At 49.7% G+C, this 25,807-nt stretch overlaps 2 protein-coding genes across 2 annotated transcripts in view; one reads left to right on the top strand and one right to left on the bottom strand.

Moving 5' to 3' along the window:
- LOC135811108 (protein furry homolog-like) overlaps positions 1-8,219 on the top strand; it is a 65,416-nt gene extending 57,197 nt beyond the window's left edge. Inside the window, exons 71-76 of the mRNA XM_065324382.1 lie at positions 1,369-1,467; positions 1,799-1,891; positions 2,170-2,280; positions 5,581-5,792; positions 6,346-6,443; positions 6,851-8,219. Of these exons, the coding sequence (XP_065180454.1) occupies positions 1,369-1,467; positions 1,799-1,891; positions 2,170-2,280; positions 5,581-5,792; positions 6,346-6,443; positions 6,851-6,969 (732 nt within the window). The 3' untranslated portion in view covers positions 6,970-8,219. The remainder of the gene's footprint in view (positions 1-1,368; positions 1,468-1,798; positions 1,892-2,169; positions 2,281-5,580; positions 5,793-6,345; positions 6,444-6,850) is intronic.
- A 2,536-nt stretch (positions 8,220-10,755) lies between these two features.
- The window catches only part of LOC135810989 (uncharacterized), a 38,333-nt gene continuing 23,281 nt past the window's right edge, over positions 10,756-25,807 (bottom strand). The window contains exons 9-24 of the mRNA XM_065324360.1: positions 25,260-25,284; positions 24,853-24,971; positions 24,510-24,579; positions 24,059-24,191; positions 23,280-23,429; positions 22,863-22,961; positions 22,009-22,140; positions 21,354-21,488; positions 20,629-20,704; positions 20,321-20,389; positions 17,869-20,005; positions 16,291-17,187; positions 13,923-15,533; positions 13,329-13,547; positions 12,271-12,438; positions 10,756-11,973 (exon numbers count right to left, since the gene is read on the bottom strand). Of these exons, the coding sequence (XP_065180432.1) occupies positions 11,951-11,973; positions 12,271-12,438; positions 13,329-13,547; positions 13,923-15,533; positions 16,291-17,187; positions 17,869-20,005; positions 20,321-20,389; positions 20,629-20,704; positions 21,354-21,488; positions 22,009-22,140; positions 22,863-22,961; positions 23,280-23,429; positions 24,059-24,191; positions 24,510-24,579; positions 24,853-24,971; positions 25,260-25,284 (6,063 nt within the window). The 3' untranslated portion in view covers positions 10,756-11,950. The remainder of the gene's footprint in view (positions 11,974-12,270; positions 12,439-13,328; positions 13,548-13,922; positions 15,534-16,290; positions 17,188-17,868; positions 20,006-20,320; positions 20,390-20,628; positions 20,705-21,353; positions 21,489-22,008; positions 22,141-22,862; positions 22,962-23,279; positions 23,430-24,058; positions 24,192-24,509; positions 24,580-24,852; positions 24,972-25,259; positions 25,285-25,807) is intronic.

Genomic DNA, 25,807 nt, shown 5'->3' with positions numbered 1-25,807 from the left:
GAGGAATCGCAACTCTGCAAACTGGAGATGGTACACCGCATTATCGCAATGATGGTCCTGTGTAGCTAATCTTTTCTAATTTCTTGACGAGCTAATAAGGCTCTTGAACCAAACAGCTTCCTCCCCCACTTCAGGCTAAACGGGTAGGCAGCCGCTGGGATGGCGTCTCTTTTCATTGGCCCCGGATGCTGCAGAAGGTGATCGCTAAGTAATAACTGATAACTTCATCATCAGTGCATTATTGGTCAGGAAACTGATGGAGAAGAAAGAGTTGCAGTATGAACCACTTTGGTAAATCAAAGTGAACTACCATCTAACTTCATTGCCAATAATCGCGGATTGCGTTTCGTTTTTCAAGATAACATTGTAGGATGCAAAGATGGTAGACGTAGAAGGAAGAAGTAGCAAGAATTAACAATGGTCCGCCTAGTGTAGACCACCTAGAGCCATATGTTTTACATGGTGAGAGTAGGAAGCCCCACATCTTCCAATTCTAGCAAAGACGAGATATGTCTTTGATCGAATGTGGTGGATCTACTCAACAAAGACTATTCCAGAAGAGGTACCCCTGCAAGCCTGTTACATAAATGAATAGATGTAACAGGCATCAACGCCTTCACAATATCCCAGAACTTTGCTAGTTCATGCACATCCAGAAAACGCTAATTCCTGCACTGGTCAATAAGCTTGTAGATAGTCATAACATCTGGTTGCTAAGTGGCAGCCAAGGAGAAGAGAAGGGTACACCTCTTTGAAAGAGTCTAAAATGCAGTCGTTACTAGCCTAATCTTGCGGCCATGTCTAGCAGCATATGTGTCAGCTTGGTGCAAACATGTTGCTCATAGTCAGTCCATGTTTTTACTTGTTACTGTGTGTCATTCATCGTGACGGTCGAGTAATCCGATTATGCTAAAGCACATATTCCCAAAAAGCAGTTCCTCATGTGCCAAGTGACGTTGACACATTGCTTGTTATTGTAACTATGTGATTATACGAAATTACTTTGCAAGTAATTGAAGTTTTGCCAGTAATTGAGTTCATCCTTCGCAATTGCCGTTACGCGGACACTGTACTTTAGTTGCATATAGCCAAAAATTGTGTCTGGGTGAATCCTAATGTGTTGTGTACATCATAAATGCCGCTAGTGATAGCCAGCACTGAAAACAAAAACTATAATAACCTATATCATAGATCTTAGACATGGAAATGTATGCAGGTGTCAAATGACACCGTTTGGCCGTTCTAGGAGTACTGAAAGTGGTGGCCGTCCTAGGGTTAAAGAATGTAGAAGTTGATTTTTGACATCAGGCTTTCGCAGAACCTAAGCCATCTTTCATCTTGTTCCTGTGTTGATATTTTGCTGTGCAGTTACTTAGCTCGTCAGTGTTTGACCATTTCAAGTTCTGCGTAGTCGAGATCAACGAGAACATCAGTGCCTACACACAACGACGTGATTCCGTGTTGGAGGTAGGTGCAATGTACTGATGTACTGAAGTAGTTGCTTACTTTCACTAGTGATGTGCTACATGTGTGATCTGGTTGCTGCTGCTGTGCCGGGCTGGGCTGTACTGCGGCTGTACTGTGCCGGGCTGGGCTGTACTGCGGCTGTACTGTGCCGGGCTGGGCTGTACTGCGGCTGTACTGTGCCGGGCTGGGCTGGTGTGTAGGGCATCAAGTGGCAGTGTAGCTGTATGATGTGGGTGTATCTTGTGGGTGTACGATAGGGGCGTATGCATTGTCAGCAATTGAGCAGTTAAAAGACTGACGGTCTCCCTGCTTTCATTAATGTTCTCTTCAGCGATTGGACAGCATTCGAGTGAAGTTACGTCGTCCAGTGTCCGGCATGTCTAGTGACAGTATGGACTCGACCATGGCAGAGATGACCAGAAAGGTAGGCAAGGCTCAGAGTACATATACTTCTAGTACTTGTGTTAGTGCACCTATCTAGGGCCATCACGCTAGTATGCAACCTATCTAAGTTTAATGGACACACCGAAATGGTCCAGTGGCACAGGCTTGTCTTTCACGTGTATGACATGTATGCTTGCGGTATCCTCGTGTTATGCCTACGCACAGTCTTGTTTGTATGCTGACGGTCTCTAGTTTGCGTTCTCTGTGGTCTGTATGCTGACTGTCTTTGGTGTCTGCTTCTGTGCATTGTTCGGGTAGGACTTTCTGCTGCAGCAAGACATCTACAAGTTGCACTTCCAGATGCTCCTGTTGCTGAGCAGCTATCGGAAGATGCTCGACGTGCTCAACAAAGCACGGGATGCGGCTGATGTAAGCTTGCTCCACCTGTGTGTTTTGGAGTCTCCACCTATGGGCATTGAAGTCTCCACCTGTGGGCATTGAAGTCTCCACCTGTGGGTATTGAAGTCTCCACCTGTTGTTGTTGTTGTTTCTTTATTTTACTTCACCGTATGAACAGGCAAGACTGCCTTCTCACCGGGGCTATTGGCCCACGGCTCTCACAATATGATGAAAATGTTTAAAATGTGTATGAAGAAGAAAGGAACGGAAAAGAAGATGAAATGAAAGGAAAGAAAACAGTAGGTATTAATTTTATGAAGGGGGGGGGGGGTATGAAATGGGTATTATCATAGTTGATGAGAGAAGTATGATATCCAATATTCTTGTTCTATAGACTATTTAGTACGGCCATTTCATGAGAGTCATGCATGGGCAAGGCAGGATTTGGACTAGGATAGAGGACAAGAACATAATTGATGAGCATCTGTTCAGGCAGAATCTGTGAAGAAGACATAGTAGGCACAACATCGGAGAGCTAGTTGAGGAGGGAGATAAGGTCATAGCCAGACAGCAATGCTTGAAACGTGTGGCGTACGTCGCAAGCACGAATATCAGCAGGGAGAGAGTTCCATGTGGTACTGCCAACAAAGGCGATAGAGCTACGGCCTGAGGGACCAGGTAGGAACGGCACTCTGAGCAGCTGGCTGACCTGACCACGCGTGACACAAATTCTGTCCACATCCGTGGCAATGAGGGAGTAGTAGGATGTGAACAGTGAGCTGGCTCTGCCATGAAGGCAGCGGAAGACGAAGAGAAGCAGACGTTGCACGTACAGCTGGTGGAGCTGAGGCATTGATAGTCTGGCAAATAGGGGAGCAGTGGGGGTCCTTCTGGGGAGTTGGAAGATGGCTCGTATGCCAGACTTAGCAATGCGTAGCAGTCGATGTAGCAGCAGTTTGGATAGAGCGGGAAAGAAACAGTTTGAGGCATAGCAGAGAACAGACTGGATCATACTCATGTACCAGGCCCGGCGGGCATTGAGTGAAAGGTACCTTCCATGGCACCAGAGCTGCCCGATTGTAGTAGCAGTCTTGCTGGCAATAAAGTCCACTTGGGGCTTCCAGGACAGTTGGTCATCAAGCATGACACCGAGATACTTCGTGACTGGAGTAACATCAAGCACTGTGGTACCACACTTCACTTCAGATGGTCCATCCAGACACCCACGGGGTCTCACAAACATAACTTGGGTTTTACTGGCATTTAATAGCAGACCAATGTTGTCCAAGTACTCAGCGAGTCGTGTTACAGCGTTAGAGAGAACAGAGCACACTAAATCAGGCTGATAGTCGGAGTAGTCCAGAGCCACATCATCAGCGAATTCCTGGTGGCATACACTACCTGGTAGAACTGACGACATATCACTGGTGTACAGTACAAAAAGAAGAGGGCCCAGAACGCTGCCTTGAGGACTCCTCGGTAGCATCCAACATATTGCGAAACTGAGTGTTCCACCCGTACACACTGCTGCCGCTCCGAGAGATAACTGAGGAACCATTCCAGTGGTGTGTCACAAATGCCAAGGTCAAACAGCACTTGCACAAGCCTGGCATGCTGGACTCTATCAAATGCCTTCGATAGATCTACCATTACTACCCCGGTGTGTTTTCGTTCCGATTTGGCCAATTTCCAGCGGTTGGAGGCAAGGATAAGAGCATCTTCTGTTGAGTGATTTCTTCGGTATGCAAATTGACTTGAAGGTACCAAGGAGTGATCATCTAGGAAAGTTGTCAGCTGTTTCTTGACAAAGTGTTCCAGTATGCGAGAAACAATAGGCAATAGCGAGACGGGCCGATAGTTACGAGCTGACAGTGGGTCGCCATTCTTATACAATAGGCTGATAAGAGAATGTTTGAAAGTTGATGGCACTATACCAGACGCAAGAGATAAGTTGACGATCTTCATCAGGTATGGGGAGAGGGTGTCCGAGCAACGTTTCAACACAATACCTGGGATTCCATCACTTCCGGTAGCTTTATGTGGATCCACACATTGCAAACGCTTAGCGACATCATACAACGACACAGGTTGGAAGGCTGTAAGGGCATCAGATTTCGTAGGGCCAACTGGCATCTGTAGGTGCTTAGGTCGACTGGGGTCATGAACAACATCTGCAAAGAAGTCGCCCAGCTGGTCAGCTGATACCTGGGGTATTCGGCGGGTCTTCTTTCGTCCGGTGACAGTGTTCATCACGGACCAAAGTTTCCTCTGATCAGACGTATAGCATTGATCCATAAAGTAAGCATTCTTCAACTGTCTATCTAGCTTTCTGGCCTTAGCACGTGCAGCTCGGTGCTCCTGCTGGAGTGCCTCGTTTGCTCTATCTTGCATTAGACGGCGGTGCAGTCTGTTTCGGTTCCGGACACACTCAACCAGCTCGCGAGTCAGCCAGGGACATGGACGCCGGTCTGCACCTGTGGCAGGGGCGTCGGAAGGTATTTTAGTGTGGTACGGTCAGCCATCTGAAGTACAATTGACTCGTGGGGGAGTGGTGGCTGAGCCGAAAATTTTGGAATTTTAGATCCCAGATCAGTGTATTTTGTTGACTCACGGGTATCTGGGGCAAAAAGTGGTACGGTCAATACCGTAGTGACCGTACCGTGTGCGACGCCCCTGTGTGGGTATTGAAGTCTGCACCTGTGGGTATTGAAGTCTGCACCTGTGGGTATTGAAGTCTGCACCTGTGGGTATTGAAGTCTGCACCTGTGGGTATTGAAGTCTGCACCTGTGGGTATTGAAGTCTGCACCTGTGGGTATTGATGTCTGCACCTGTGGGTATTGAAGTCTGCACCTGTGGGGATTGTGGGGATTGGAGAGTACTAGTAGACTGCTCCGACTCTAGGCTGACGTATTCTGTATCTTGGCAGAATCAGCTGAACGCTGACAGTTGTTTGTAGCCTGAGTTGCTGCAGCACCGACACATCTCTTCTGATGTGCCTCTATTACGATTTTTTGAAATTCCCAGCCCTCTGTGCTGGCTAAACTTAGCCTGCTGAGTGGTACTCATTGGCTGCTCATACTCGTGTGTGTGTGGTGAGGTAGCAGTGCACACTCATGTTTTAGATGAGTTTCTAGTTCTTACGTTACTCGTCATCTTTTGTTGAGAGTCTGCCCACACAGTCAGATGAGAAGGCAGAGATGTGTGTGTGTGTGTGTGTGTGTGTATGTGTGCGTGCGTGCGTGCGTGTGTGCGTGCATGCGTGTGTGTGAAATAAGGTAGTAAAACCGACAAATGTCTGGAGTTGTGCTGTGCTGTATATCCATTACCAGGTGACAGACCTGTCATTCGAGTTCACCAAACAGGTGACGTCAGTTCTGGCGGTGCTGAAGAATTGCGAATGGAAGCTGCCGGAAGGTCACAGCTTCTTCCAGCAGAACCCCGATCCGTACTCTCTGTGCCGGCGCGATGCCATCGGGTCCGTCATGGACGCTCTATCGCACGATGACGCCGTGACGGCGTTGAATCTTATTCGTCTCTATCGGTATGTGCTCCCTGCCGTGTATGCTGTGTCGTGTCATCTATGCTGAGGCGTATAGTCCTGTGGAACGTGTGAGACTTTGGGCAGTGGTTTGATAGAGTGCGACTGCGTGCTTAGCTTGGGTTTATTTTTTAGGCCATGTAATACGCGACCAAGTGACAAGGCAAAACTGGTTCAGTCTCTCCGACTCAAAACACGAGTAGTAGTCTCAGGGAATAATATTGCACGAAAAGACAAACGTAGGTAGCACAGAACTTATAGTACACTGAAAGACTCCAGTGAAGACTCAAGTGAAGGTAAGACTAGAAGCAGGAACAGCGGAAGCAAAGACTCGCAACAACTGAGCTGGGGAACTGATAGACAGATCTATATACGGTACGAGATTGCCAGTTACAGCTCCGAGCACTAGCCAGCGATCTCTAAATGAAAGCAAGGGACCTGATGGTGCCAGCACTGAATAGTGCAATACATAGTAATACATAGTGATTTGTGTAGGAAAAAGTGCGTCTACTACAGGCCAATTTGACTTTGTTCTGTCTATGTATGCCAATCACAGGAACAAGTGGCCACACGATGCGTTTGGTGCATCGGATGAAGATGATTGTGACGTGTTGGTCACGTTTGTAGCCAAGATGCTTACTCAGAATAGCACCAGTAAGTAGTACTATGATGGTGTGATGTGCTGCTGCTGCTACTGCTGTTGTGCCTCCTGCTGCTGCTGCTGCTGCTGCTGCTGCTGCTGCTGTGCCTCCTCGTGCTGCTGCTGCTCCTGCTGCTGTGCCTCCTGCTGCTGTTGCTGCGGCTGCAGCTGCTGCTGCTGCCGTCGTTGCTTGTTCTTGTTGCTTGTTGCAGTTCGCTGTGGTTTGTTGTTGTTACTGTGCGTGACTATGTGTGACTGTGCTTGCCTGTGTGTACCTGTGTATGCGTGTATGTGTGTGCCTATGTGTGACTCTGTGTGTGCCTTTTGTGTGCCTGTGTGTGACTGTGCGTGCCTTTTGTGTGACTGTGTGTGCCTGTGTGTGTGTTACTATGTATGACTATGTGTGACTGTGTATCATTAGATAATATCATGATCTACCAGGGCGGAGCGCGACTGGACAGGGCCTACACAAGCCTTATGACTATCAACATGGACACCATTAAACTCATCAAACAGGCGGAAGCAGCAGCGGCACTCTGAGTCCGTGCCGAATCACACCTCCGCTTCACATTCGGACACGAGTTGTCACATGCCAATCACCTTGTACATTCTGTAGAGACAAAGACGAAGGACCTATATCGGTGCTGTCTAAATACCACCCCTCATACCCCCTCCCCCTTCCCTCAGATCATCCGTTCGTGTTTGTGATGTTGTAATGAAGTCAGTTTGTTTATGTCCAAGGTGTTATTTTCAGTGTTTTTTGTTTGGCGGGCCTTTTCTTCCTGGTTTCATAGTTCTCAATTGATTATATTCTGTATTTTGCCCGGCCTTACTCGATTCTAGTTTTATCTTCTAGATTATTCATCGTGCTTGAAATTGCGCGTGGCACGGCTGTTGTCGCTGCCCAAGACATGCCACTGCTGCCGCCGCTGCTGCTACTACTGCTGTTACGCTGCTTGCAGCATCACGTTGATGCCGCTGAATCTTGCTTTCAGCTGGACCTCTTGCATATCTATAAATATTTTTTATCAGTTGATTTGATAGAACAGTGACGATTACGTGATCGTCGTTGTCGTCGACGCCTTCATTTCAAGATGTGACACGGAGGATGATGGTGCGTTTACGATGCCGTGGCCCTCTGCACGAGGACATCTCCACAATCACTACCAGTGGGTTTTGGCATGCTCATCGCCTGCCAGAGTCCTGCAGTGTTCTTGTTCTTTATCCGCTGGGCTGGCTGGCTGGTAATGTAGCACCGGTGTCTTGTAGAGTGCGTGTGTCTCTGTGTCCGTGTCCGTGTGTGTGTGTGTGTATACGCGTCTGTGCATGTCTGTGTATGCGTCTGTGTCCCTATTCTAGTTTTATTCGCTGTAAAATATCTACCCTCAAACCTTCTTAATCTAGCCTCCCATATCCATGAATCTGTATTTTTAGGCTGCCTGATCATTATTTTAGCCATTTTTCCTGTGCTTTGCTTGTATAACAGACCATGTTAACACCAATCTCATCTTTTCGCCAGCTTTTTATTCGGCAACCACGTTTATTATAATGATGATGATCCCGATGATGACGACGATGTTGATGATGATTCCTCCGTCCAACCCGGATCATGATGGTGCGCTCTCTTCCAATTCTTCTTAACTTGCCCGAACATGTGTAATGAACGAAATTTTCTTGCTGGAAAAAGGAAATGCCTAGAATTGTTTGCACTTATGATTGTTCAATTTTCATCCGTACTGCGCGTTGTGCTTGTTTCATTCCTGCACACAATGACTACGTTGGTACTTCTACCTCCGTCTTTCTATGAAGTGTCCTGCATGCCTGCTTGGTGTGTGTGTGTGTGTGCGTGCGTGCATGTGGTGCCCCATATGGTGCAATGGTATATGCAGCGATTTCCAATCGAGAGGTTGCGGGTTTGATTCCCGACGATTATGGTCACATGCGTCTTTCTTCTCTTTCTCAGACTCCTGACTTTTCTTTCATTCTTTGGTGGCAGTCAAATATTCAGCCTTGCAAGCTGTTGAATGGTGCAATCCCAGCACAAGTTGCTAAGGGAGTAAGGCTTCTGCTGCAGCATCGCTATCATCGCCTTTGGCGATGGTGTCAAAAGGTCAAAACGTGTGTGTGTGCGTGTGTGTGTGTGTGTGTGTGTGTGTGCCAGCTAGTTCGGTTGGTGGGTACACGTATGCCTGATAGTGTTGGGTCTGTTGCCAACGGGCTCGGCTGCTTGAAGGTGTAATGTTGTACCTGCCACCTTTGTTGGTTCCAGGGTTCATACACTTTATATTTGAAGTATACATACCCGTTAACCATGAACTGCTTCTGGCTAGATTAACTCTTGTGTAATCAATGGTGCTAGTGAAGGTTATAATTATCAGATCCACTCTGATTTAGCCACCCACACTAGTAGCAAGTATTAACCTTCACTGGGGGCAGGGGTATCTGCAGTTGGATCCCAGGACGGATACCCTGATGCCGTCAATCCTTTTTCTGCACCTTGTCCTCACCCACTTACTGAGGTGTGGTGAGCCCATAAGTGGGATCATTTTCAAGTCCACCCAGAGTTTTGGGGATTTCAGGGGGTGTCGGCCGTTGGGCGGTTCAATAGCCAATTGAGTCATCTTTCCAAGATTCCTTTTGAGTCTCTCTCCCCTCTCCCGGGGAGACCCACGTGACCAGTTTTGGCAGTGGGCAACAAGTTGTTGTTGTTACTTTATTTTTACTTCACCACAAGTACAGTACAAGTGTGTGTGTGTGTGTGTGTGTGTGTGTGTGTGTGTGTGTGTGTGTGTGTGTGTGTTGCTATGGCTTCTGCTGTAGTATCGCTATCATCGCCTCTGGCAATGGGCGTCAAATGGTCAAAATTGAATGGTGTTTGTTCGCCGTCATCGCTTCAGCAATGGGTATTGTGTGTAAGTAAGTAAGTGTGACCGCGAGTGTTGAATACGTGCTGCCTGTGAACAGGAATTCCTCCCTGCAAGGTGCATGCTCATGGTTGGCTGTTTACTGTTTAGGGCCTGATTTACTACGACACACGTGCTGGCAATAGTACCAGTGGTGTGTGTGTGTGGGGGGGGGGGGGGGGGGGTGTACCGGAGACGGAGAAGTATCTGCACTGCTGTTAGTCTGCACTGGGTTGGAAGCACTGGCAGATCTGCACCTGGGAAATTTTGCGACTCCACATATGCAGTCGTGGGTCAGTCAAGCGTCGAGTAAGTTCGGCAGGAAAATGCTCCATGTAGAAGCAACCCACTTGTTTGACTCCAGTGTGGCGGTTTAATTAAAACAACACGGATTCGATACATACCTGAATATCTGGTGCGTTACGACTCCCGTACAAACTCTTGATAGTATTTGAGCATACACTGCCACCCTCGCAGTTGAATGTCATCACTCCCCTCCCACCGTCTACGTGCACGCATATGCAAGCACACACACACACACACACACACACACACACACACACACACACACACACACACACACACACACACACACACACACACACACACACACACACACACACACACACACACACACACACACACACACACACACACACACACACACACACACACACACACACACACACACACACACACACACACACACACACACACACACACACACACACACACACACACACACACACACACACACACACATGAACACACACATGCACACACACGCACGCACGCACACACACACACACACACGATGCAGAAGGAGCTACGGTCTGTGTTGGTTGCTCTGGCCGAGCCACGGCTGCACTTGTGACGTTTCATGCCACACACACACACCTCAGACCTCAGACATGCCCATCGCGGAAGCGATGATAGCGAACAGCTATGTTAGACATAGCAACTTGTGCTGGGATTACACCATTCAACAGGTTGCAAGGCTGATGAATTGACCGCCACTATTTTTAGCCTGGTATCCACCACACAGCTGTTTGAAGTGACTTTTTCTGGCCAGTGAATCCCTATTTTTCATTTTTCATTTTTTTTTACGCACACACACCACACGGGCCACATACTCCGGCATACACTGGCTGTTGGTAACCACCCAGGAGAATGAAAGAAAAGTCAGGAAGAGTCCGAGAAAGAGAAGAAAGACGTGTGCGACCATAATCGTCGGGAATTGAACCCGCAACCTCTCAACACACACACACACACACACACACACACACACACACACACACACACACACACACACACACACACACACACACACACACACACACACACACACACACGGTGTGTGCAGCACGGTTAACGATCTCACAGGCATGTCTAGTGAGTCAAACGGAATGGAGTCGGATGGATCAATGGAATGGAGTCGGATGGATCAATGGAAGGCCAGTATGTTAGACAGAGCACGGTAGACCTAATGGTATTACGCTGGCCAATTGAATAACTTATATCTTGTCGAGAACAAAAAGAAATTACCGCCCAGCACCTGGTCAGACAAGGCCACGGCGTTGTCTGGGTTGCAGAGTATCCGGCAAGTGAAAACAGAAGGCACGTTAGCTGTGAAAAGAAAACAATACTCCCAGTGGTCGATGTTACAAAGCATGCGCAGAAGACGGGATCAAGCATCTCAAGAAGATTTCTGCTGCTCAACATGAAGCATGCCGGCGTGAACAATGAGCGGGGATGCCGGCCGTCAACAACAAAAGTGGATATCAATGGTTTCTCAATCAGGTCATGCTCGGTAAACATTGCTGAAAGCGGCGTTAGTGTTGTGTATACCTACAGCGGATCATTCTGTCTAATCAAATGTAGACTGAGAGACATCTACACACTATCTACAGTAGTAGCACTGTACATGTATCATAAATTCATAATGACAGTATTGTTATCACGTGTGCGGGCTGAGCTGACACAGTTCCATTGTCTGAAGAAGAAAAAAATGACGTGCAGCGGCTGTGACGGGGCCAGGCACGGCAACGCATGAACAACACGCCATGCAGGTATGCACCTGTATGTACTTCGGAGGTATCTGCTGTACGGCTGCATTTCGTCGCTGTGTCATGTTGAACGGGTTCATTTGCTTCTACAAAAGTCGGCCAGGAGCCGAATGCTGCATGTCCATGAAGACAGATGCATGCAAGGAAATTTCCAGACGTTGCAGGCGTATCCTTGGTGTCCGTCCAGTCTGGATGGTATCCACGTCTCACTTATACCGCAGCGCTGCAACGCAGTACTCCCTAGCTGCAGTGCTAGACTCTGCAGTGCATGCACGCTGTTACACTGTGCTATACTCACACACCACGGCCGTTGCCGCTACAGACACAGTGGCGAGAGCAGCGACGTGACAGTGCACAGGACAGCGTATCCTGGCACAGAACAGTACATCTTGGCACAGACCTACTCATGCCGGTGTATAGCGTCAGTGGTATAGCACTGAGACACAGCATACAGTACAGGGACACAGCTAACACAGCTAACACAGCGGACAGCGGACAGCGGACAGCGCTGGAACACTGGTGGGTGAAATTGTATTTCGCTACCAGGACGGCTTAGGTCGGTGTACGAGCAGAACCTGTAGCAGACAGGAAGCAGAAGTGACAAAGATAGAGATAGCTGAAGGCAAGGAAAACAGTGACTGGGTTGATGGTGCTGGCGGTGGCTGGAGTGCTACCGGCCAAAATAGTAATGCAAAACCCGTGGCTTTTAAAAGCAGCCAAAAGTGAGGAAACCAGGTCTCAGCCATAAGAAGGAGATGTTTTCTTGCTGGTATCTCGGCACTTCTGCAAGGGGCAAAATTACCCTCTTTAGTATTCACTACGCACGCACACATGCATACACACGATGAGTTAGCAGAGCATGGCACACTTACCAGTGAGCGCTGCTTGCTTCTTCACCCACAGGTTCCAGACTTTCTCCTTGATCTGCTGCGGCTTCTCCCCGCTGATCAGCGAGATGCGATAGTTAGAAGCGATGGCCGCGGCCGTCTCATCATCCAGGTTAGCTATGTCGGACGGGCGAAGAGTGGATAGGTCGGGGCCTGGGCAAAACAGCATCAATTCAAATTCGTAACCACGGCAACTAGAATAAATTGAATAACACTATACGATCACTGAGGATGTCCTAGATGGAGCCAGCATGGCACACTAAAGCTACTAGTTTGCTTTCCTCCCTGCTTCATTTTTTTTGGACGACAGAAAAGCCTCTTGTACGGGCAAAACTCATAAACAATGTTGCACATGTACACATGGATGTCATAACTCATAAACAATGTTGCACATGTACACATGGATGTCATAACTCATAAACAATGTTGCACATGTACACATGTACACATGGATGTCAAAACTCATAAACAATGTTGTACATGTACACATGGATGTCAAAACTAAAAAATATGTCTTCTTCCTAGTGTCGATGTAGCTTTGCCATGGATAACCGTCTGTCATGGATGCATGGGTATCACCGCCTCATCTCTGAAGTTGCTGAGCTGCCTTTCAGAGCCGGCGCCACTGGTACGGCCAGTATGGCCACACCAGACTTTACCAAAGTCCAGCTTTCATGTAATGTCCAGTGTATCATTAAAACGTGAAAGCATGAACAAGCTGTTCTCGTTAGACTGCTCTTCTTGTCCAGTGAGGACTACTGTGCTAGCTGTATATTAATTCTGTTGCTAGCGGGATGAGTAGCTGAGACAACCAGATATGATGCAGCATGCATCCTCCCATGCCACTAAATATAGGCATGGGGAAATGATCGGCCCTGTAGCCTACCTGGGGCCGTACCACTCCTTAGGAGCTGGCTCCGGGTCTGCCTTTACCAGTGTTGCTCGCGTATGCCATGAGTTTGAGTTGAACAAGCAAATGAATTTTAAAAGTGATGAGCTATGACAATAGTCATGGTGCTGTGCCGCTGCGCTGCCATACTTACAAGCATCCGGCGATGGATCGCTGGGCTCCATCAGCTGCTGCCACAGCTGCACCACATACTCCACCAGAATGCGCTCGTCACGGCTGTCGGACGCACCGTCGTGACCGTGTGATTCCAGGACCATCTGCATCTGCTGCACGGACAGTGCTCTCACTGCTGCCTCGGACTGTAGGTTATCCAGCTTGGGCACCACCAGGTCAGCAATGGGAAAGTAGGCATCTGCACAACACACCACCACCACCACCATGCAACCACCACCACCACCACCACCACCACCACCATGCAACCACCACCATGCCACCATGCAGCAGACAACACAACAGCATAACATAACCGATAGAGTCGCATCGTGAGATGGAAAGAATACCGTCAAATGGGGTTACTGGGTCTGAAGAAGTCAAGTGTCATCATCTGTGGGTCATTGCTACACCTGGAGTTGTTATTGGGAAGGAACAGTGTCTCACACCAGGCACACCGATATGACTTTACTCATTTATCTACAACACCCTAATACAAATTACCTCAAACATACAGTTCAAACCTCCAACTGACACTAGAACACGCAGGCCTAACTGTGAACATCACAGTGCTTACCGTCAGCCCAGAGTTCCTTAGCCTCCTCTATGAGCTCAGCTCTGCTAGCGGTGTCCTTGTACTTGATGCTGTTCTCGCGCAGGAAAGACTTGATACTGCTGGTCGGCAGTTTCTCAATGTCACTCGGTGACGCCACGTTCTTCAGCTGGAAATTCGGCGTTGGCTCGCCCGGCGGCGATACGGGTTCTGAGACTTGGTACGCCGCACCGGTGGGTATTTGAGACACGGGCATGACGCTGTACGCGGCGTCAAAGTCTCCCTCCGTCTCCGGCACCAGCTTCGGTACGGCCAGCACCTCGTCGCTGGTGTGTCGGGGCAGTGCGATGGTGGATGTCGTCGCCGGCGCAGATTGAGACGGCGGGCTGGTGGGCAGGCTGGGTGGGGGCACCTTCGGAGGTGATCTCATGTTAGCGGCAACTCGCGCTTGATCGGCGGAAGAGATAGCAGAGGCCTGGCTGGTTTGTGGCCGGATGGATATGGGAGCAGAGGATTGCGGTCCAGGGTTACCGGACTGCCCGGGTTGCAGGAAGTTTGGCCGCTCGGTGAACGACGCCATGTCTAGGTACTCCTCCTCGTTTTCGTGGAGCGGACCACCAGTGTTCGGGTTGAAGCTGGACATTGCCATATACTCATTGTCCAGGTCAATCTGCTCTTCACCCTCACCGGTGATTGCCTCCAGGGGCGGTGGCACAGCAGCTTGGTGTTTCAATGCACTTGCCGCTGCGTAGTCTACATCGGCATAGTGATTATCCAGGTCACCCTCATCACTGGGCTTTAGGTAGTAATCGGAGTGCGGTCCTAGTTTGAGATCAAGGTCACTACCCGCACCACCACCACTGGCCTTCATGCTGTCCAGGAATGTGTCGTCCATGCTGCCACGCTTATTCACCACATACCGGGAGGCTGAGCTTGCTGCAGCGTGTGTGGCATTACTACTCCGCGCATTCGCCTTGTTCTTGGTCGAGAACATGCTGAGTTCGGTGATGGACCGAGATCTCTGTGTACGGCCACCGGTCTCCTTCTCGTCTTTGGGCTCCTGCGATTGCTTCCGCTTGAACAGCGTTGCAAACTTGCCCTTGGCTGGCGAGAAGGCCGGCAGGATGACATCATGATACGCCGACGCGAGGCGTCCTTTCCTTCCCCTATCTGGAGTTTTCGATGTCGGCGGTGATGTAGATGTTTCAGGCGGCGCCATTCGGGGAAGCTGCGGAGCTGATAATTTCCTGCCAAACTTGGGCCTGGGTGGGACCGGGACAGGAGGATGCGCCGATGACTTGGCAAAGTCCGCTCTGCCCGGTGACCTCGGGACATCAGTATCTACAAGGTTGGATTTCCCATTGAATACCGAGTCTGGGCTGCTCGCTTTCCGCTTACCACCCTGCGCGCCACTTCGAGATGACGGACTGCCAGGTGCCGAAGGCCTTTGCGGACCACGGTACACCAGATCAGATGCAAAGGAGTAGCCTTCTTCGTACATTTGAGCGATGTCCTCTTCAATCGGTGACAGTGGTTCAACGCGGTCGAAGAAGTCACCGCCCATCACTGGCGGCAATAGAAGACGATTGGCGGACATTAATGCTCCAGCTATGCCAACCTTCCCACCCGATCCATCTAGCACATCAACCAGTCAGAGATACCACCGACAGACAGACAGGCAGACAGACAGACAGAGACAGACAGACAGACAGACAGACAGACAGACAGATGGAAGGATGGACAGACAGACATGAATACATGCACACATACACATACAGTACACACACACACACATGGGTTTCTCCAAGCACACACACTCACACATGGGTTTCTCCAAGCACACACACACACATGGGTTTCTCCAAGCACACACACACATGGGTTTCTCCAAGCACACACACACACACATGGGTTTCTCCAAGCACACACACACACACATGGGTTTCTCCAAGCATACACACACATGGGTTTCTCCAAGCATACACACACATGGGTTTCTCCAAGCACACACACACACATGGGTTTCTCCAAGCATACACACACATGGGTTTCTCCAAGCATACACACACACATGGGTTTCTCCAAGCACACACACACACACACAGGATGGTCAAAAACGTGATTAGGAAGTTCTCTCTGTTACTAGTATGCACTTTGAAATAATTATGTTTGTGTTACGTCTTAACACAATTATGTGTACTTAAGTGACACACGCATGCACGCGCACGCGCACGCACGTGCGCACACACATCCACACACATCTAGTATGGCTTTGCTAGCCTTTCTTGCCATTGTGGGCAGTAGTCATGTGCTGCCATTTTTGAGTTTCATGAATTTCAAAACTTCGACTTCAACTCAAAGAACGTGAACAATATTCATTGGCGGCTCTCACCTTGGCTGCGTACTCCAAAGCGTATCAGAGCAGTGAGCTGCCCTCTGTCCTTGGACTGAGCGGCGGGAGACACGGCAGGCGTGTCGGACGCCACGCACCGCGCCACAGCCTGCAGCTCACCGACCGTTGCCTTGGCGAGCAGGTCGGCCTCCAGCCGCAGGATGACGTCATCGGTGTCGGATCGCTCCCACGGCTCCTCGCCGCCGTTGACGGTCAGGTACGTCGAACACGAGAGTGCCTGCTCCGATGGTGTGTTGGCGGCGCTTTCCAGAGAGCTACCACTGGTGAGTTTCCTGCTGGGTACACTGGCAATGTTTGCTGACTCAACATAGCCTTTGTAGTCCACACTGGCGCGGTGCTGTGAAGGCATTCCGTTAGGCATTACCAGAGCCGTGTCTTCGCTCTCCCATCTGATTATGGAGTGGGAGCAGGAGCGTTTCTCCCGTGCGGCCGTGGTGCTGGGTGAATCCTTGCCTCCTTTCAGCTTGGACGGCGACGGTCTCGGCGGAACGCTCGGTTTGATTGATTTCGGTCGCGGCGGAGGTGTGGGTTTCCCGCTCGGTGGCTTGCTAGCAACTTGCTTCACGGGGCTTTTTTCAGCATGACCTTGTAGCGGTGGCTGCGGTGATGCTGCAGCTGCTGGTTCTACAGATGATTCCGTTATCGATGCTAGCGATGCAGCTGATGCCGAGAAATTGCAGCTGGGTGATTTTGTCATGTTGTTGCCGGGTTTGCCGCCATCAGTGGTGGCAGCAGCAGCATCGTCACTAGCGCTCTGCGAGCGTTTCACAATCAAGTCGAGCGGTGATAGCGCCTCGTCGGGAAGAGGCGCAGGTGGCCGTGCCGGGTCGTCTTTGTCCGCCTGGGGACTGCCATCGCGGCTGCTGGCTTCTTTCCCTGGGGCACATGATGAGAGAGAGAGAGAGAACTAGTAAGTGTGACGTAACTCATTATGACTGCAACCATCACAAGTGAAGGTGAGTAACACAACATGAACCTGTAGCAGAGAATGAACGAAAATTCAAAAGTTGGATGGTATTGAGAAGGGAGAAAACCTGACGAAAAGATTGACGGCCACCACCAGGACTCAAACCAGTGACCTCTGCTACACGCCAAAGAATGAACAATGTCCATGTACAAATACTACACCAAAACTGACATTCCCGGTGATGTATGGGAATACAGCCATAGAATTTTACCAGCAGCCGTCATGTTACACATCCCTCAGTAACCAAAATTCCGGCATATGAACGATACAAAAATAACAACAACAGCAGCAGCACCACCACCACCACCACCACCACCATCACCACCACCACCACCACCACCACCACCACCACCACCACCACCACCACCACCACCACCAGCAGCAGCAGCAGCAGCAGCAGCAGCAGCAGCAGCAGCAGCAGCAGCAGCAGCAGCAGCAGCAGCAGCAGCAGCAGCAGCAGCAGCAGCAACAACAACAACAACAAACGTTATGGTTACTCGACATTGGACTTCTTTTTGATGTGTGTTTGGTGATTACGTCACATCCAATCTTATCCATATCCTTTAAAAAAAATCGTTGCTCAATATTACCATGCTGTTGATGCCAGAGTTCAGCCAGTCTGCCTCTCAGAAGATCCTCGGTTTGCCAGTGGTTGAACGTTACACCTTCTTCAGACGCCAGTGCTCGCAGTGTATCCAGCTTCAGCAGATCCAACTCGCGCACGTCTCTGATCCGTGCCAGGCCAGTCAGGAGACTGAAGGACTTGCGAGCAAGCGTCGTCATCTTTCCCAGTTCCGGACTGGCCTTGCCAATACTTGCCTCGCGTGGCACGGAGCTGATTGATACTGTTTCAGGTGTGTTACGCGTACTGATTATATCTGTGGCGAGCGTATATCCTTCATCTTCATACTGGCAGTCCGGCAATGCGTCAGGAGTGCCCATTCCTAACGGCTTCGTCATCAGCTCATAGCCTTCTTCATCAATAGCGCCAGCAGCACTTTCACCTCCACCTACCCCTGTCACAACTGGACTAGAGGTAGAGCGATGTATAGCATCTGCTGCATAAGCAGGCGATGACGTGCCAGGGATATCCGGCGTGCTTCGTAGACTGCGAATGTCTGCCGTGGTGGAGTACTCGGCATCATCCGACGCTGGCGTCATTCCCGTTTTGCGCATGACCTCGTAACCGTCCTCATCCGCTGGCAGACTGGCCGAGCGGGCGTAGCTGCTGTTCGGTGGGTGCGGCGATGACGGTACATTGACGTAGCTGTGTCGCGGTAGCGGTAAGCTGTGAGAGTCCGACTCGGACTTGCCACCTGTCTTCATCACCATATACTGGTCGCTGTCCTCAGAGCTGGACGAAAGACGACTCTCCGGGAACGGACGGGGACAAACAGTGTCATCTCCGGTGGACGTCTGCGTAGGTGCTTCATTGCCTTCCTCGCGCTCTGTATGCCCGTCCATGTAGCCATTGCAAGTGGGTTTGTCAGATACATTAGTTTCCGCACTGATCGCAGACGCGGACAGTGTTGTTCGGCGGCCGGCTAGTTTGATATGCTCACCGGTGGGTAGTGTGGAGCGATGGCCTGCAGGCACACTACCACGCACTCCTGTCCCGGGGCTGCGCTGAGGCGAAGGCTGTTTTGCCCCGGGAGCATCGGTACTTGCAGCGGACTCGGAAGACGTGGTGGTGGCGGCGGCGGACGGTGCATTGGAGATTTGGTCAGTTTGCCGTGTGATGGGTGGTCGGGCTGTTTGATTAGCTGATGACGTTTCATTTTTCTTGGTCTGGTTGGCCGTTCTCATGGTACTTGGGCTATATCTTGTTAGCTGAGGACTGTGTCTACTAGATCCAACACCTCCAAGGGTGCTAGCAACGCCCGGTTTCAACACGACATTCTGCGGCTTGGCTTTGATGACTGGCTTGTTCGCGGACACCGCGGTGGGTTTGCCGTCATGATCGTCACTTGTTTCGAACATCTTCATCCGTTCCAGGATCTGAGAGGACTTGAGGCGACGACTGGCCGTTGCCGAGGCCGACGGCATCTGAGCGGCCATCTTGATATCCCGTTGTGCTTTCATCGACGGGCTCTCGCCAGTTTTGTTGAGGCCGGCCGTGGATTCCGCTCTGCTGGAGGTCTCTGGTTGCGGCCGAGCAGCCTCTCCAGTACCGTGAGACCGATCCAAAGCAGATTCCGATGGGGAGGATTCCTCTTCTCGCTTGCATTCCTTGCCCACGGTAGATGTGCCTGCGGAATCAGAGGACAACGCCTGCACTCTCTTAGGGCTGCTTTTTGCCACTGGGCTATGACCATCGACATCTTCATCGCTGGGATCAGATTGAGGTGGTGTCGGTCGCCCCGGTGGTGTGTCATCCTCTGCTTCTGCTGGGCCCGGTGTCGGTGGTCCCGAGTGCAAGCTCTTCTGCACCCACTCGAGCAGTCGTTGCTTGCTCTCATCGCGTGCAGGCACCGGCGGTGCAGAGCTGGGCGGTGACTGCATGCGCACGTCATCTCTCTCACCCTGTGATGCAATAGCCGATGTTGACCGTGATTTTAGTCCGTCGTCTTGAGGAATGGTCAATGCAGGCGGTTTTGATGGGCGAGCTGGAGGCGTAGTTGATGGTTCCTGGCTGGGCTTAGCTGGAAGACGAGGTGGCTTGGTGGGCGGCGGACCGCTGTTTTGCCCACGCACTTCGGGCGATTTGTAGGCCACATCCTCCCAGTCCTGTACCCACAGAAAGACACACACACATACACACACACACACACGCGCGCGCGCACATACGGCGAGGAACTCACCCATGGCCAAGGGTACTACAGACAAAATTCAGGATTTTCTTCTCAGATTCCTCCATGTTCAGATGCATATGTGCACATTGCGATTCTCAAAGGAAAAGGCTGCCCATAGTATGTATATGCACCTCCCCCCCCCCCTCCCCCCCCCCTGTTTAACTGTGAATGGTGGTCCACAAATTTACCACTTCAGACCTTCACAAGTTTGAAGCAGACTACAGCGAATGTTTCCATTTCAGGGACTCACATTTCTCCGTGACGTCTTCGGCGATCCCGAGGCCTTTGCGGCCAGCTTGACGTCACACAGAAGATCAGTCTGCACCAGTAAATGACAACAGAAACGTAGCAATGGCCTTGAGCTGAAGAGAAAAGCCTCGAATGCCAACTGTACATGCTGTGGCACACGAAAACTAAAATAATTATAACCCCAACAGCAACGCATTATTTAAGTGTCTGCCTGCCGTGTCCCACACTATGCCCATACCACCTCTTCATCATATACAAGTTATTCACCAAAGGATAGTTATTACTCTACAGTATGATTGAAGGCCGTACCAGTTGATCACGGAGCCGAACGAAGCCAGGCCGCTCCTTGGGTGTGTGATGGCAGCAAGCCAAGATCAACTTGTACCTGTTCATAGTAGGACAAGACAAAGCGACACAAACACACAACACGTGTTAACCAAGCGCTGCTGGTCTATCAGGACATCTTGAGCAACAGCAGCATAGGAACAGCCATAGCGCACTTGCTGAAATGTCTGACTCAACGTACGATCAACCACTGCCTATCTGTATGGTCATAAGATTCCCCAAGATCCTTGCATTCCGTCGATACTTCTAACTTGCCTACAGCACTTTGGTTTTTGAAGAACTGGGGGTCAGCCTCCTCAGTGGCCTAGACCGTTCTGATCTTCATGTACATGTGCTATAGCCTATGCACAGTCGAGTCACCGTCACGTCGTGTATACATTGGTACGCGGCTGTGCCTGGTGAAATTCTAGCCTGGTCGTTCTTCTTTGGCACCTGCAGACAGTACTGTAGTACAGCTCTAGCAAACCCAGCATGGCTAAAGATGGGTGACAGAGAGATGCTCACTGCGGACAGCAGTACCAACAGCAGATCCTGCTAGCACACACGGTAAGAAGACTTAACGCCAGACTATGGTACACGGGCGGTGATGTTCTGGCACCTACAAAAACACAGTGTTTGTGAGCTACCAATAGTCCTCATACCAACGCACAGGGAGACTTTCTTGTTGCAGTGCTCTCAATGTCACTTACACGGCATCCGGGCAAGTCGTGGGTCTGCTCAGCTTGAGGCCACGCATTAACTCTAGGTACATGAGCGGCGCCTCCACTCCGGTGTAGGGCACCTGTCCATGTGTCATCACCTCCCAAGTCATCACACCAAAGCTCCTGCAAACACAACATAGACCATTGCGAGAATTTCTCGCTATCAGGCTTTCAAAGAGTAGCCACATTGAAGAAAGCAAACCAGCTTGAAAACCCTCCAATGCCAGTTCACACACTATGTATACACACTGTACATACTGAAGGCAAAAGATCCCTGCATGGCCAGCTAGCTTGGGTGCAAACATCCAAGACATGCATGCTGCGGATATCACCGCAGCATGCAGGTAGCCAATACCAGTTCAAGCATGGACAATGCTTTACCAGCAACTAGCACTGATCAAGATACTGAAACCCATTCACCAGCCTGACCTTAAATCGCCTCAAGACCTAGTTATTAGCAATGAAAAGGAGAATCCAACGCTCCGTAATTTTCGTCACATCAAAGCTTACTGGCACAGTGCAGCTGTCCAGTATCCAAATGAGATCATCATGCAAAGCAAACATTGGCACTGTATACCACATGCACCGTGTATCGTGTGAGTGTAGAGGAGGCTTTGTGTCGTATTCCTTAAAAAGCGCTTACCAAACGTCCGTTGCGCTGTTGAAGATGAAGTACTCTAGCGACTCCACAGCCATCCACTTAGCAGGCAGGCGTACTTCATGCAGTTTCTCCGTTGCCATGGACATGCGATATCCCTCACTGCTGTACATGTCTCTGTAACCGGGGAGAGCACAGTCCGCAGTCAAACACAGGAACGTCAGCATCCCAGACACAGCCAACACATGATACTGACAGTTATTGCTTATTGGGTGAATGTGTGCGTTCGGTCCTGCTCCTACCGGCGGCTCTACCAGCAATGCTTATCAACTGGAAGGTGCTATTTGATGACCCGCTCTGTCCACTAGCTTCCTGCACAAAATACATTGCCTACATGTGTGCATGCAGAAACTTAAACAAAATGTCATGGCTGCACCACCTTATGGCATGGAACAAAGCAGGTTCTAAGCAAGTATTCAGCAGCAGTAAGCCATCGCAAAGATCATAATTTCACTTGCAACACATAGTTATACATTGCAATCAGGGCCAGTTGGGGCAGCTCTAAAGAGTGCTCTATGAATATACAGTATGTGCAGAGTAGTGTGCAGAAATACAGTACCGGTAGACGGTAGGCTGTTTTGCTGTAACTTAAAGCCCCCCCCCCCCCCCTGGTGCGTCTGGGTGGCCATGAAGCCAAGACTCTACTTGTAGTTCGACCGGGAGCTCCCTAAACCTCAGCACCACTGCCAAGATTCACATAGTGCATGCTTCCCCTGCTGCATCTCACGTTTGCCTTTGAAGTTGCCTTTGTAAAAAACATTAAACCACACTGGGCGATCATCATTAGTATGACTTCATGCCGAGCCGCAATGCAACGGTTGCATATAATTAATGCCTACCTTGACAGTCCAAAGTCTGTGACCTTGGCCGTCACTGTTCCGTCTCGCTCCTTGTGCACGAGCACGTTGCGCGCCGCTAGATCTCGATGTACGAATTGCCTACACAAACCGCAGGCACACATGCATACAGCACAATGAAAAAAATGATAAGAAATTTTGACACATGTGCTGGAGACAACCCAAACTGGCGATCACTACATATACACTGCATATACACTGCATATACACTACATATACACACTGCATATACACACTGCATGACAACAAACGAAGGCGATGCTGCTGAAGTACATGCATCCCGGCTCCCTGATACGCTGGCTCTTTTCATTCTCGCCAGCATGCTGGCTCTGGGTCTGGATTATGATGATGACCATTATCAACACGGCTAGGCTGGCTAAGTATCCCGGCAGCACTTACTTCTCTGACACCAGGTAGACCATAGCTTGTGCAACCTGCAGGATGATGGAGAGCTGCTCGTCGAGGTTCAGGTGCGTCTCCGGCTTTCGTAGGAAGCGCAGCAAGTCGCCACCGTTCATGTACTCAATTACCAGCATGATGGGCATTTTCCTGTTGTCGGGGCAACGGCACAGGCACACGGAGAATACTTTCGAATACATAGAAGTACACGGCAGTGAATCATTGCACACAAACACAAACAGCCATTGTGCACACAGTGAGGTCTTGCGTTGTATTTGTGTAGAGGGTATTCACTTATCACATGACATAATTATCACATGACCTATCACATGACCTAGCACATGGCCTATCACATGACCTAGCACATGACATGACCTAGCACATGACCTATCACACGACATGACCTAGCACATGGCCTATCACATGACCTATCACATGACATGTTATTTCGTTACAGCTTGCCATTTATTACTCAGTAGTACTCACATAACCTGCCACTCCTCGCATACTAGTACAAGTACTTCGATCATACAAATATAAATGGCGGGATTGTGTGATCAAGAAACTGCCTCTAATGTCTACAGGCCAGTGTTGTGTGTGCCACACACACATACACAGCACATCCTCCATAGTAACCTGACACACATAATTACACATACCTGTGCAATGTACACCAGTATCCAAGCGCACACACACACACGCACACACGCACGCACACACGCATGCACGCACGCCCGCACACACACACACACACATGCACAGCACTGCGGAGAACTTACAGGCAGCAGATGCCGATGAGGCGTACAATGTTCGGGTGATCAAATCGGATCATGGTGGACGCCTCCTTCAAGATCTCCTCATGCAGCTTCTTCTCCTGATCCTCAGGCGACTGCATAGCATGACGACGATCCGCTACAGTAAGGAGAACACACAAAGGAGCACAGATATCTTAAAAGGAACCGCCACCTAGTTAAAGTCCTAGCTGCTGGACATGCCGTACCAGTATATCTGTGAGTCCCACACTTCCTCTGCAGAGACAGTTCTAGGTTCTGCAACATGAGAACTTGTTAGCGAGAGCAAGTTGTAGTAATAAGTATGCCCTTAAAAGCATATACTCCACAGTTCTCAACAGGTGGTCTACTATGGCCTTAATTAAAGCTGATTGTCATGACAACGAGTTATTCATGCTTTAAAACATGGAGTAGAGTTCTAATCAGCGCGCTGTCTTACCTTGCAGTGTCTTGACAGCAACGTCCACACCTTCAGGGTAATCTACGGTCGTGAGTGTGGCCAGCGATACCTACACACATGCAAGATGCATAATTATATACATGTATGCATGTACACCCATACACGTGCACATACGTATACACACACACACAAACACGTACACACACACGTACACACACACACACACACACACACACACACACACAAACACCAAAGACGTTGGACTAAATCTACCTGGGCAGGTAATGTTACTATGAAGAAAATGAGCAATTACGCACAACGCACAATTCCACGCTATCTACATGGACAAATTCATGCTTCGAACACGTATGGCCAAACGTACCCTTCCAAAAGCTCCCCGTCCGATGGTGTCATGCAGCTGTATACTGTCCCGGGGTAGCTGACGACTGCGTACTGCCTCTAGCATTGCTTTGACAGAGTCACTCTCACCGGACACCCAATCTACAGGCAAGAAGACATAACAGACAGAGAAACTATTGCTAAGAAGGAGCAGCGATGACTGATACCACTACGGCCTTGACTAGCAGCATGCTACAGGTAGAGTATTGTCAAATAAACTATGCCGTTGGACACGACTCGACTTGCTCACAATCGTAGGTAATGACCTTGATACAAGTAGAATAACACGTGTGCTTACTGTATTTCATTCATGATATGCAATCAAACAAACCCAAACTGACACAGAAGCCAATCATCGGCAAGACACATTCATTTTCCATGCAGGCTCACCTGGCGTAGGAGTGTCGGCATTACGCTGTCACGCATAGGCAGGTACACAAGAGAACAACATTCACGCAACGGTGGTAAGCTATGCTGTTAGTCATCTCACCCACCTAGCTCACCCTCACTTAAAGTACAGTCTAAAAGAAGGTGACGAATGTTACAAGTCGTGAGTAACTGTCCACCAGTGTAAAAAAAAATTAATAAATAAAAATTCGACGGGTTCGCATACCGGGCACCAGTGTAACCAGACAAAATACAGTCTGGTAGTGAGGCAAAAAGGCACACTACTGATACAGGTTCGTAGACATTCAACAACCTAACACCTAGCTCCAACACATCCCCTGGTGTACAATTAGTAACAACTCGTAACATGTTGTCCTTCCTCCTAGCCATGAATACAAAATTTATGGCTCAATATCGGAGTAAAAACATTATTGAAAGTAGTGCGAAGCAACATTTCTCTAGCCAAGGCAGATCTATGTGCACACTGGCCAGGCAGATACATACTCCAACTCAGACCCCTTGCCAAACTAATGGCAGAGACACAACTACGA

Source organism: Sycon ciliatum, chromosome 1 (assembly GCF_964019385.1).
Source record: "Sycon ciliatum chromosome 1, ocSycCili1.1, whole genome shotgun sequence".
In the NCBI taxonomy this organism is placed as follows: domain Eukaryota; kingdom Metazoa; phylum Porifera; class Calcarea; order Leucosolenida; family Sycettidae; genus Sycon; species Sycon ciliatum.
This window is presented reverse-complemented; position numbering and strand designations above follow the sequence as displayed.